Raw genomic sequence first — 13552 nt, forward strand, 5'->3', positions numbered from 1 at the left:
TTTTTTTTTTTTTAATTTCGGTAATTTTTCCTTAATATAGTAAAAAATAAAAACCCCAGTGGTGATTAAATACCACCAAAAGAAAGCTCTATCTGTCCCCAAAAAATGGTATAAAATTCATTTCAGTACAGCGCTGCATGACGGAATAAATGTCAAAGTACCGCAGCGCTGAATACTGAAAAATTGCCTGAATGGGAAGGGGGTTTAACACCGCGGATGTCAACTGGTTAAAGCAGCTCTAAGCAATTCCTTGAGCAGTGGAAAGGCAAACTGAAGCAATTTAGAAATACGTCAGCAACTCAGAAGCACATGAAGGCATGCTGCATTTGATTTGCTTCTACATCTGATGTTTTTGTACATTAATTTTTATACTGTACCCTAAAAACTAAACCATTTATTGGTTAAAAATTGCTAGAAAGCGTTGAGTTACCATTACGCACAATAGGCTATAGGCAGCACAGGCAAATAGGTGGCTTTTACCTGTACAGTCACTGATCACACAATATTTTCCTCCTCATCAGATAAAGTACAGTTATCTCAAATCAACTTATTTACACAATCACAATATTATAGGCTGGGCAATGACAAAATAAACACCAAAATGTTCTGTACAACCTTGCACATGGCCAGCTAATGTAATGCACATGACCTATGACTATGTAACAGGCTTTGCCACTGCCTATAGGTGTTGTGGAAATTTAAGTCCCAGCACTTAGTGGAAGCACATTTTAAAATCTTTAGGCCCCGCCAGCTAGAAGGCAGTGTTTAATTAACTGTTCTGCACATTAAGGTCTGATTTACTAGAAGCAAAATAAAGATATAGTGGAGCAACACACACTGGTAATTTTTCTGATATCAATCACATTTATTTGATTTTGTTGAGGGCAACATTTCACACCATTTATTGAACATTTAGATCACGTCTTTTCTAATAAAAGGAAAGATGGATTAGAGGGATCTATTACTAAAGGGTCAAGGGTGTTGAATGGATGACAATAATGGTAAAAATAATAATTGTATTTCCTGCGCTATATTTAGGGAAATAAAAGTACAGTTTGTACATAGTACATTGATAAATTGTTAAATCTTTTCTGTGTTTATTTTGTTTTTAGATGACTCTTGACAAGATGTATATTGCAAGTCACCGGTACCACCAAGCAGTGCAGTCTGCTTTTGACTGGCTTGAAGAAGCGCAGGAACTACTCCAGCAAAATGAAAATGGTGTGGATATTGAAATAGCTGAAGAAAGTCTTAAAGTCTATACAGAGTTCTTTAGCACAGAAAGCAAATTCAATGGACTTTTAGATGAACTGCGCACTCTGGTGTCTGAGCTTGAACTTTGTGTGCAGAAATCTGGACAAGATCATTTCAAACAAGCTGTAGCTTCACTGAAAAAGAAAGGAAAGGAAACCAAGGAGCAAGCCCAAGCTCAGTTAGATTTGCTGAGAAGGTACTATAGCTATTCTGCTTGTATATAAATGGGATGTTTTTTTTGCATTGTTTTGCGCTTTAAGCATAAAATGGCGGTGCAACTCCTAAAACAACACATTTGAGTTAAACTGCAACTTTTACCGAACCAAGTTTCCCTTGTTATAGATGACACAAATAGATTTTGAAGTAAAATATGGGTCTTCAGTGTTTTACATGGCCAAATAATATAGGAGATCATTCTTCACCTGCAGCTGGGGTTGGATAGGTTCATCTGCAGTTCCACTCCCCTGTGTGACTTTTCCATTTCATGGGCCCTGTAGTATATCTCCCAATAGGAATATCTGGAGAACTCACATGGCACTGATATGTATAGCTTGAAGCAGAGAGAAGGGGAGATCTGTTAGACTCAAACTTGTTTATTACAGTCAGTAGAGTATGATGACTCATCCTTTTTGTTGGTTGTTTCATGTTATTTACATTATGGGGCTACAGCAGAAGGAGCAAGAGTCCACAAAGGGGAGGTACCCATTGTTGCCCTGTAGTACAAATTTTCTCATCTCGTGTCACCACTGGTCTCTTAAGTGAGCTGACTCTTTAAATACTGGGATGGACAAACCTACGTAGCAAGGGCCACCACACGTACCAAAAACAAGTGGAATCTGATTAGTGTTCTGTGATTGGAAAAAAGTTAACTTTTTAATATAAATTTTAAAGGCTTCATTTAACTTTATGATATTACAATGCACTTCACATCTGAATTTGTTGATCATAGATGCACTGTCCAGTGGAATTTATACCAGGAGGAAAGACACCAGGTTATTATATCTCTGAATGAGGCTGAGAAGAAGTTGTCTAAGTTTTCTGTGGCTAAAGATGCTTCATGTCACAAAACAGAGGAGAAGCTTCTGGCTCACAAGGTAAGTGGCGTAAATGCTTTTGGTTTACTCTTGGTTCCTGGAGTCTATAATGACCTTTAACAAAAGATTATTTAGTGGGGTTTGGTTTTGCAGGAGGGGTTTTGCAGGAGGGGCAAGATAATGGGAAGCAGAAAGAAGGGCATACCTGCTGTTTTATTGCTTGGCCACTGGTATCTCCCATGTCCTTTTGGACTCCTATGCAGCAGTACTGGCCACATATTTTCCCCTGGTAAGACAAGTAATGTGAGGATTTGTAAAAGCAAAATCGAATAGTGTAGATACCATGAACCTGAACACTTTTAATTTAAAGGAGAACTATGGGGTCAGTGTTTTTCCCCATAGTCCTCCTTGGGGTAATGGGAGGACACAAACTAGCGTCCTCCCGTCACCCTAAGCTCAGTATACCGCGAGCTACAGCTCGCGGTATACTGAGACGCCGCACCTGGAGCGGATCCCGACTTAGATGACGGGATCCGCCCAGCTGCGTGAGTGACAGCTGGCTCTGCCTACCTAGAGGCAGAGCCAGCTGTACCCGCCCCCTCCCCGTCCGTTCCGCCAGTCAGCGCTGGCAGATCGGAGCGGGGAGAGGGGAATCCAGCCCCTCCCCCTGTCACGGCAGAGAGCCGTGACAGGATCGAGAGGTGAGGGAACCCGGTATGTTTTCCCTCACCTCCCGATCTACTGAGCCGACCTGTGACAGTCTCATTGTCACAGGTCGGCTTAGAACTATGACATGAGTGGAAATCACTCATGTCATAGTTCTCCTTTAATATATTAACACAAACATACTGATGCTTATGGGAAAGGGATTAGGAATGTCCACACACCCCAACAAAAACTGCTGGACAGAAAAATCCAGTCTAGGAGATTATCTTCCCTGGGACAATCTGTCAGGAATGTCTGCCACTGTCCAAATGGTAGCTGCCTGGCAAAAAGTGATCTATAAGAACCTGTAGTGAATGTAAGGAGCACAATCTCAAACAAAGAAATGTTGCACCTTAAAAAGAATGTGGGAAGATTGTGATTTAACATGCTTTATTTCAATGTGAAGCCACCAATAATGACCTGCACTTGTTATTTACTTTGTAGACTTTGGTAACACTGGTGAATTCCTTTCATGAGAAAATCACAGCTCTTGAGGAGAAGGCATCAGCAATGGAAAAACTTGGGGATAACGCCAGCAAAGCAACTATCAGCAAGTCAATGACAACAGTGTGGCAGAGATGGACCAGGCTCCGCAGTACAGCACGTGAACAGGAAAGGATACTGGAGGAGGCTTTACAAGAGTGGAAAGAGCTCAGTAATAAGGTAACAATTCTTGGTATGGCAGCTGTGTAACCATGCTTTTTATAAGCAAAAATTACTTCAGAGTGAAACTGTTTTTAGCAAGTACATACTGTATATGAGCTATTATTGTAGCATTTACCTAAAAGTAATCTTTTAAATGTTCCCTTTTTTACTTCATAGTTGTTCCATATTTTGAGAGTTAGTTCATATATTTTGTAAATGATTCCTCAAGTGATCATCTGTATATCAGGAATGCTGAAATGAAGGGGTCTATTCACTAAGCTGCCGGAGGATCTAGCCGTAGCTTCGGCTAGCTTCAGCCACAGGACCACTTTGGTTCAGTAGAACCGAAGGGCTCCTGTACAGGCTATTCAGAAGCAGGCCGACAGCCTGCTTCTGACAGCTGGGCGGAGCCAGCTGTCATCTCACGGCTGGCTCCGGCCACTTTCAGAGAGATCAGCGTCCCTGGTTACCAGCTAACCAGGGATGCTGTCATTGCACACTGAGAGCGGCCTCTCCGTGTTCTCAGTGTGTAATATTGTCCCCCTCTGGTGATTAACAGCAGCACAGGGCGGGTGCAATAGCTAGTTTGCTATTGGCTATTGCAAAGTGAAATAGCCAATAGGAATCTAGCTATGCATTCCTATGGTGATCCTTTTTTTTTTTTTTAGCAGAACAGCCAGGCCAATAGAAAACAGTTGGGCGGAGCTAGCTATCACTGCTAGCTCCGCACAATCGTTTTCTATTTTTTTGTACTACTTTTTAAACTGTTTTTCTATTCTGTTCGGTACCACAGAGGTACCGAGCAGAACAGCCGAGCCCAATGCCGAATGAGAATAGGCTGAACAGCAGCGAGTAGCCTGCCGGAGGTTCGGCTTAGCCGATAAAGATGTTGGATCGGCTGGGTCGACCTCCTTCTGCACTTCAGGTCGGCCAAACATGCTGAGCATGTTCGGCCGACCTGAAGCCACACGAAGCCACCCGATGTACGGCTGATTTCAGCAGATATACGGCTGGATTCAGCTGTACCAGCCTGAAGTGAATGGCCGAACAACGTTCGGCTCACTTCGCTTCGGGTAGGTTAGTCACTCGGCTGCCTACGGCAGCTTAGTGAATAGACCCCTAAATGTTGTTAGACTCAAAAAGGCTGTATTGGGTTAAACAGAGTGTCACTTTTCCCCTTCATAACCCACTCCAGCAGCAAGCTATACTCACCTATATGCAATCCATCCCGATTTCCTGCTCTGCTGAAGCCCTCACTCTGTTGATCTAATAGAGTGGGGCTTCCAGATCACCCCCACATGTGACAGTATTTAGGCCTGAATGGCCAATTGTCAGACTCCTGTTATGTGGGGTGGGCAATGAAGGCAGTTTAAGTTTATAGTTTAAGTCAGGTGTGTAGAGTAACAGTGTCAGTAAGAGTAAGAATAAAGCAGAGTCATTAGGCATCACTACTATACATACATTATAACCTGTCTTGTGTCAAATGAGAAAATTCTAAAAATAGTTTTGATTGCTCCCCATCAGCAACCTAATTATTTGTATGATATTTACTTATACTTTTGAGGATAGTATGCGTTTTGATATAGGTGCCTTCAGAGAGAGTGGTGTAGGGAAACCAGATGCTTAAGCAGTCTGTTTTTTGTATTTTCAGATACAGGAATCCACCTTGGCAATTGATCAGCTTCAGGAACGCCTACCAGAGAGCTGCACAGAAAAGGCTATGAAAGCTGAACTGGTTGAGCTACTGGAGAACCATGAAACCTTTTCTCGTGAGTTGGAGCAGGAGTTCTCTGCAGTCAGTCATCTTAGACAACATGCACTGAATGGTGTCCTGCGAGATTCTGCAACTGAACCAGCTGCCTTTGAAGACCTGCCAGTCATTCAAGAAATGAAAGCCATGCTTGACAGATGTTCAAAGTAAGAAAGCTGTACTGGGAAATGTGGCTATAGTGCATAGTCATTTAAGTTTTGAAGTAGATGTTAACCCAATCACTTTAATCTCCTATAATCTTTAGCTACTTGAGTCCCCCAAGCCGTTTTGTCTTTAAATCCCCTTGATTCCTAGAGCATTTTATTTATAATAATGTCTTGCTTCTGCACACTATAACTTATATTGTTTGTAGTCTACCCTAAAATATCATACATCAGATAGATTGGGCTTTGTTTCAGTAACACATTTGGATACTTATATTTTTATTTCCTTGGTTTTTATTGGGAATACATAATAAATATGATAAAAAAATGCATTTTCCTGTAATTTTTCCCAAAACAACTTTTTTGTAATTTGCCCGTGCCCATATATTTACCTTAATAAATAATCAACAAAGTCTGCTGATTAAGATGATATCACACCAGTGCAAAGTTTTTGTAACCTAGTAGAGTGGTATAGTTCAAAGTGAACCTATGCATTTTACTTAAGGAGAGCTTTACTGCTCATCCAAAGCTACATGGTGGCACAAGCAGTAGAAGAAATTCAAATGTTATCCATTTCTTTGGACATCATTGTTGGTTGGGATCTGGGGAGAAAGTGTGTGTGTATATATACAGGTGAAACTCGAATAATTAGAATATCGTGCAAAAGTTCATTTATTTCACTAATGCAACTTAAAAGGTGAAACTAATATATGAGATAGACTCATTACATGCAAAGCAAGATAGTTCAAGCCGTGATTGTCATAATTGTGATGATTATGGCTTACAGCTCATGAAAACCCCAAATCCACAATCTCAGAAAATTAGAATATTGTGAAAAGGTGCAATATTCTAGGCTCAAAGTGTCCCACTCTAATCAGCTAATTAAGCCATAACACCTGCAAAGGGTTCCTGAGCCTTTAAATGGTCTCTCAGTCTGATTCAGTAGGAATCACAATCATGGGAAAGACTGCTGACCTGACAGTTGTTCAGAAAACCATAATCGACACCCTCCATAAGGAGGGAAAGCCTCAAAAGGTAATTGCAAAAGAAGTTGGATGTTCCCAAAGTGCTGTATCAAAGCACATTAATAGAAAGTTATGAGGAAGGGAAAAGTGTGGAAGAAAAAGGTGCACAAGCAGCAGGGATGACTGCAGCCTGGAGAGGATTGCCAGGAAAAGGCCATTCAAAAGTGTTGGGGACTTTCACAAGGAGTGGACTGAGGCTGGAGTCAGTGCATCAAGAGCCACCACACACAGACGGATCCTGGACATAGTAAAAGCAGTGTTTCTCTCCTTGGCGGCCGGGAGCAGGAGACTCCCGGAGCGCCCGGGAGAGTTTGCTATCTGGAGATCAGTGTCCCTGGTTAGCTGGTAACCAGGGACGCTGATCTCTCTGTAAGTGGCCGGAGCCAGCCGTAACATCACGGCTGGCTCCGCCCAGCTGTCAGAAGCAAGCTCGGCCAGCTTCTGCTTTCAGCGCGGCTCAGCACATGCTTTTGGCTCGACTGAGCCGCTCGGCCGACTTGGGAGCTGTACGGGCTATAGTGAATAGCCCGTACAGCAGCCCTTCGGTTCTACTGAGCCGAAGGGGTCCTGGGGCCGAAGCTAGCCGAAGGATCCGTCGAAGCTACGGCTAGATCTTTCGGCTGCTTCGTGAATAGACCCCATTGAAAAGGTAAGTCTTGATCTTTTTAGATTTTTTTTTAATACATTTTGGAACTACTAACATTAGGTTATTTTTAAAGGGGTAGGGGCCCTGACAATATAAGTTTAAGTTGCATTTTACTGCATGGTTCGCTTTATGCAATATGTATATGTGTGCCATGCATACAAGCAGAGGTAACGTGTATTTGTGCTCCGCCTAAGGCCAATTTTGGCTTTTGTTTGCATTTGAGACAATTTTCTAGGCCACGCAGGTCAATGTGAATGCAAAAGCAACTGGAAGCAGTTCAGAAGCAGCTTGAATTAAATCCTTAAGAGATTGAACTGCAAAACATGAGTCAATTCAGTTACAAAGCGCATCAAAGCATACTCAATATGACTTGCTTCTGTGTCTTGAGCATGAGCCCCTATTGTAATTTTTCTATAACCTGAAATTTTAGAGACACATTTTACATGATTTGCATAGCCAACGTTCTTTTGATTTATGCCTGTATGCTAACAAGGAATTAGGTAGCAATAAATCAAGAGACAGCTTGCCACTTGAAATGTAGCTGCTCTAGTCTTCAGCCCATGTGGCCTATCCACAAATCTGGAACCCGTGCTGGTCAAAAATTACTTTCACCTTAATCATCAGTTTGTTGTTTCTAAAATCAAATCCAAAAATGTGCATACACCATATCTCATGCTTGCCTTTCATCCTGATTTCTTAAAGTATGCAACAGAAAGTAAAGAAGAGCAAGAAATTTGTAGAGCAAGAACTGAAGGAACGTGAGGATGTGGAGAAAGAGCTGAATGCAGTTAAAGCCTGGATCAAGGATACGCAAGACAAGATGCTGGACCCTGCATCAGAAATGGGCATGCAGATCGAGGATTGGCAGGTACTATACTGTAGGAATGTTAAAGCAGAAGGTTGTTCCACTTGTATTTTGCTTGGAAGAGTAGCCATTCCTAAGCAAACTGGGGGAAATGTATCCATTTGGTCGCATTATCAGTGTATTTTATACTGTTGTATCCCTGATTTCTAGTGCATATAGCAACAGATTTATTGTGCTGGTTCATGTTTACTTCCTAAGTGCCTTCATAAGGAGAATTGCCTGCAAATTGTGTGTGCACTGGTCTGGGCTGTGTAGGGGTGGTGTGATGTGTTACAACGCATCACACTGTTTACTTTTATTTTAAACTTTATTGAAGTGACACAAAATCACACTTCATTTAATTCTATGCACCCCAGTGCATTGCGGGGGAATGCAGTGAGTTACATTGTGCTGTGCAAAATTTTTATGCATCACATATCAATGCAGTGTTATGATGTGAACAGGACACCCAGAATACAAATGTTTTCTATTTGCACTTGTGTTGAGCCTGCGTTGGACATGTGAATAAGGCAAATGAATATAGAAAAAACTCCTTCATTCAATTCAGTGTACAACAGTGCGCTGCAAAAAAACCCCAGAAAACATGTTTTTTTTACTGTGCAAAAACAGTTACCTCTCATAAGTTTCATTATCATAACACTAATGTTTAGGGGGCTTTCTTTAATACAAATAACGGAAAAGGGCTTTTTATGTGTTCTTAGTTTTAATTCACGTATGTGGGAGGAATACCTTATGACTCTGTCTATCAGGATCATACGTTTTCTCCCAAGAATATCTGTGTGTATCTTAGAAAAGCCTTTCCCAGTCCTCTCTCCAGCCTTTTCTCCTCATATTGTGGTGATATTTTACTGCTGTTTATCAACGTATATCACCGCGGTGAATTAAACACTTAAACAGGCTCAAACTTTTCTCCAGCGGTGATAAAATATCACCGTGATCTGGGGAGAAAAGGCAAATTGTGATAAAGCAGGCTTTATCACAGTTTATTAAACAGACACCTAAGCATTTTAGTATAGGAGCCTGTACAACTGTGCAAGACTAAAACAAAGCTAACTGTGCAAGGCTGAAAGTAATGCTGGCATTCAGCTTTAAGTTAGTAGTGTCAATAAATCTAAAATGAATTAATAGGCATACCTTTTGTCAGATGCAGAAACATCTAATTTCAGCCTTGCTTTTTCACATATCAGTGATTATTATCTCTGGTTTACTTATCACTTATTCTATCTGTCATTTGTTTTACCCGGTTTACTCATATTGAAAGTAGAACATTATTAGAGCATGGTGAGCGTAATGTTTTCCATAGATGTTAGCAGATAGTTTTTGTTATAAATTTGCTGAGCAGTGTTATCTGCTTTTGAACATTCCAAACGCTTGTGATCTTTACATGATGTAGCGTTTGACTCTCTTAATGTTTAGTCTGTCTGCATTGTTGTTTTCTGAAAGAAAACCATGAGCAAGTTTGTTCAACTTTGTATTGTATTTAAATGTCTAACAGGGTTTTCTAAAGGGTGAAGAGTTTGGAAGGCAGGAGAAGGGAACAATCTAGGCCTAAAAAAAGAGAAAAATTCTCCAATTCAGCTCACTTTCCAGTTCAGCTATGTTGACCTAGATTGTTCACTTTTCATGCCTTCTCCAAACTCTTCACCCTTTTGTGAATAACCTGGAAGATATTGTTTGCTTGTATATATGCATGTAGACTACCACATTGCATTATACAGTATGTAAATTTTACAATTATTAATGAGATTGTGATTTTCTTTTACGAATATTGACAATTCTACGAAGACGTAAGTCTGTTCTACTTTCACTGTACTAAACTTTTTTACATATTGGTGCTACTTTTGCTGTGCTAAATACATTTAAATATTGAAAGCTGAACTCTGACTTGGAGGGAAAAAAAAAACCCTTGCAGTGGCCCTACCCTCACCCTCCTTGGTAATTCTAGGGGGGAGATGAAGAGGTTGTAATACTTACCAGAGCCTCAGCTCTGACAGGCTCCTGTGCTCTTCTCTTCTATGTGGGTCTCCAGGCTGTAGACCTCATTGACGTCAATTTAGGTGAAGGCAGGGGTGATTTTAGAGAGGAGGCTCAATGGGACCAGGGGGCCCCACCGCAAGAGAATTTCTTTATTTTCCAGTCCAGAGCTCAGCTTTAGTGAATATGATTGTTGCATGATAAAAGATGCTAATTTTCCTCTTTCTCAGGGTCTGCAGGAAGAACTGAATTCTCATCGTCGCAAAGTGGAGAAATTGTCTGAAGAGCAGCAGAACAAGTATTTGGAGATGTATGCCATTCTGCCATCTGAAATCTCATTACTGCTTGCTGAAGTGGCATTAGCACTGGCCAGTATAAATGAGGAGGTACTTAATATGCTATGGTTTTATCAAACTAACAAGTACTTTAATTTTGACGAGTGGATGTTTATATCATTTGGGGTGCATTCCCATATACTTTGCAAATCCTAGTAGATATTGCCATGGTCTGGTTCTAGTAATTAGCTTCTATTATGTCTATATAGGATATATCTAAATTAGTTTTTCCTTTATACAGTTTATTATTGCACCTACAGTACAGTGTTGAGTACATTTAAACAGAGTGCTCATACAAGAAATAGTGGTGTATGTAATGTCTTTTTTTTCTTTGTCACTGTTGGGGAGATTTCCCATCACTTCCTTTGTTATCAGGAAGGAAGGGGGAATGTAAAGAGGAAATCTTCCCAATAAGGGACATAAAGGGTGCTGAAACCTGACAAAGATTCTAAGTAGGGATGCACCAATACCGTTTTTTTCCAGTATTGAGTACGAGTACCGATACTTTGCATGGAGCCAGCTTCCCGGGCAATCAGGAATCTGGGCGGAATGTCATTACATGCTGTCTGGCTTCCTGATTGCCTAGAATGCCAGCTCCATGTTGTTTGGCTGGCTCTATTGTGATTGGCTGGGAGACCGGCTTCCCAGCCAATCAGCATTGGCCAGGAAGACGGGCAGCAAGTAATGACCCGCCTCCCTGATTGGCCAGGAAACCGGCTAGATGCTGATTGGCCGGGAAGCCGGATTGCCAGCCAATCAGCATGGAGCCGGCTGTTCGACTGTTAATAAAAAGGTTTTGAATGGAGTTAGCAAAGAGAGGCCACTCATTGTAGTGTAATGTACATATCTTTACATTTCTGTAACTTCTTGTAAATCAGTTAGGCTTCATTCATACTATGTGTGAATATGCATTTTGGATTAAAGGAATCTCAAATATTTCATTTAGAAGTGGCCACTGTTATGCGTTCAAGTTTACACTGGGTGACTGCAGCTGCAGCTGCATCTGTAAGCAGTTTTCAAATATATCACTGTTCCTGAATGCACCCACTGATCTGTTCAAAACCGAATGTAACTGTATCACATACATGCGTAGTACTACTTACAGATACACCTGCTGTCACCAAGTCATTAACTTGAATGGGTGACAGAAGCCGGTTTTAAATGGAATATTTACAAAGTGTGAAGGAAGCCTTAATCTCCTACAAGAAAGTCAAATATAAAGGCATAACTGCCCAAAGTTCTATAATATTTGGGACCCTTGGCGTAACTACACACTCACATTGGATTCTAACTAATTAACTTATTTGCCATTTCATTGTTATCTCCATTTAGATATGACTATGCCCTATGATACTCTTTGCTTAGCATGGATATTCAGACAAACATGTGGGACACTGTCATGTGTGCAATTTGATTTTTTTTTTGTTATTTATGAATTATTGTTTTATTGACTCCTTGTACGAATGCAATGGGACTATTTATAATTCTGTACAATTTTTGTACAATAAACAGAATAAAAACTACTTTAAGATACACACTATACATTATACTTTTCTTATAATGTCCATCTTCTAGATTCAAACGAAGCAGAAAGAAGCACAGCAGAATCAAGTGCTGTACCAGGAGCTGAGTCAGCAAGCTGCAGAAGTTGAACAAGAGTTGACTGTCATTTTGGAAAAACTCAAAGAGAAAGCAAGCGATGTGGCTCAAGCTAGAAAAGATCACAAGGTATGTAAGGTCCAAACTCTGAAGATAAGATACAGTAATTTGACTTGCTTCTCAGCTGCAAATAAGAGCCATATTAAGGCTCATTTTAGGATTGTAAGCTCTCACTTGCAGGACCCTCCTAACCCCCCTGTATTAAATTGCATTGTAACTGTACCATCTCCCTTTCTTTTGTAAAGCACTGCGCAAACTGGCGGTGCTTTATAAATCCTATATAATAATAATAATGTGCCTACATCTATCCGCTCTGTGGTCAGGAGGGGCAGTTCACATGTGTGAAGCAAAGGTGCAGCTTTCTGCAGCAGCTGCAACAAAGTGGTATAGTTTCTGTTCACTAGGACTGACATTATATTTGTACTAGGCAGCCAGGCTTCATTATAGCTACTCTAGAAGATCTATACAAGGCTACTGACACAAATGAAAGGTCATAGGAGAATCCAGTTGTATTAAAAATCTTGGACCTTTATATATGGGGGTGAAAGTGATAAAAAGCATATCTAAGCCCAAAAATAAAAATTCAATCTAGTGCAGGTTATCAGTCATTAGATGTAATGGCTAAATTACTTTTCTGTTTTCAGTTATTTACTTTTTTTAACCTGGAGATTATTCCAGTAACAAACTTTCTGTCCTATAGTGACAACACTCACCCGCTGAAATTTAGCTATGGAGGTGCAATGTTGTCACCCTGGGATAGAAAGTGTGTTACGACTACAGAATACCTCTACTCTTCTTATCTCTAGAACATAGGGCGAGGTGTTCTGAAATCCACAAAGAGAGCTGAGAACAATGTAACTGATAAGAGTGCAACACAGGCAGTGAGCATGGGAAGTTATTGCTTCACAAGGTTTCTGAGAAGATCAGCAGGTTTTTTTTTAATTACATTTGGCAAACAGATCTAGCAAAATGTTTTTACTGATCAATTTAACAGCGCAAAAGGGAACAAATAAAGTATGTTGTTAGGGTTTACATACACTTGAACATTTAACAAATGCAGAGGTGTCATTGTGTGACCATTTTTACTATAAATATTAATATAAATGCTATAATAAATGTTATGCTCAACATGACTACTTTCAGATCGGTTCCAGTATTCCTAAAATGTTATGACATGTTATGTGTTCAGTATGTACCTCTGCAACTCTTCCCTATGCATGGAGAGTCTTCTGATGAACTATAAATTGGGGGGTCACAACAACACTATGAGGGTTATTCACAAAGCTGCCTAAAGCAGCCGTGTGAATAACCGACCCGAAGTGAAGTGAGCCGAACGCTGTTTGACTATTCACTTCAGGCTTGTATGGCTGATTTCAGCCGTACACCAACTGAAATCAGCCATACATTGGCTTGCTGCGGCTGGCTTCGGGTCGGCCGAACATGCTTGGCATGTTCGGCCCACCCGAAGTGCAGAAGGAGTTCGACCCAGCCGATCC

General features: G+C 40.7%; 1 protein-coding gene across 1 annotated transcript in view; it reads left to right on the plus strand.

Annotated features, from left to right (window-relative positions):
* SYNE1 (spectrin repeat containing nuclear envelope protein 1) overlaps positions 1-13552 on the plus strand; it is a 334610-nt gene that overhangs the window by 174954 nt on the left and 146104 nt on the right. Inside the window, exons 76-82 of the mRNA XM_018560335.1 lie at positions 1113-1450; positions 2204-2348; positions 3438-3656; positions 5290-5555; positions 7926-8091; positions 10293-10448; positions 11973-12125. Of these exons, the coding sequence (XP_018415837.1) occupies positions 1113-1450; positions 2204-2348; positions 3438-3656; positions 5290-5555; positions 7926-8091; positions 10293-10448; positions 11973-12125 (1443 nt within the window). The remainder of the gene's footprint in view (positions 1-1112; positions 1451-2203; positions 2349-3437; positions 3657-5289; positions 5556-7925; positions 8092-10292; positions 10449-11972; positions 12126-13552) is intronic.

Source organism: Nanorana parkeri, unplaced genomic scaffold, assembly GCF_000935625.1.
Source record: "Nanorana parkeri isolate BGI_ZX_2015 unplaced genomic scaffold, ASM93562v1 scaffold450, whole genome shotgun sequence".
NCBI classification, from domain to species: Eukaryota; Metazoa; Chordata; class Amphibia; order Anura; family Dicroglossidae; genus Nanorana; species Nanorana parkeri.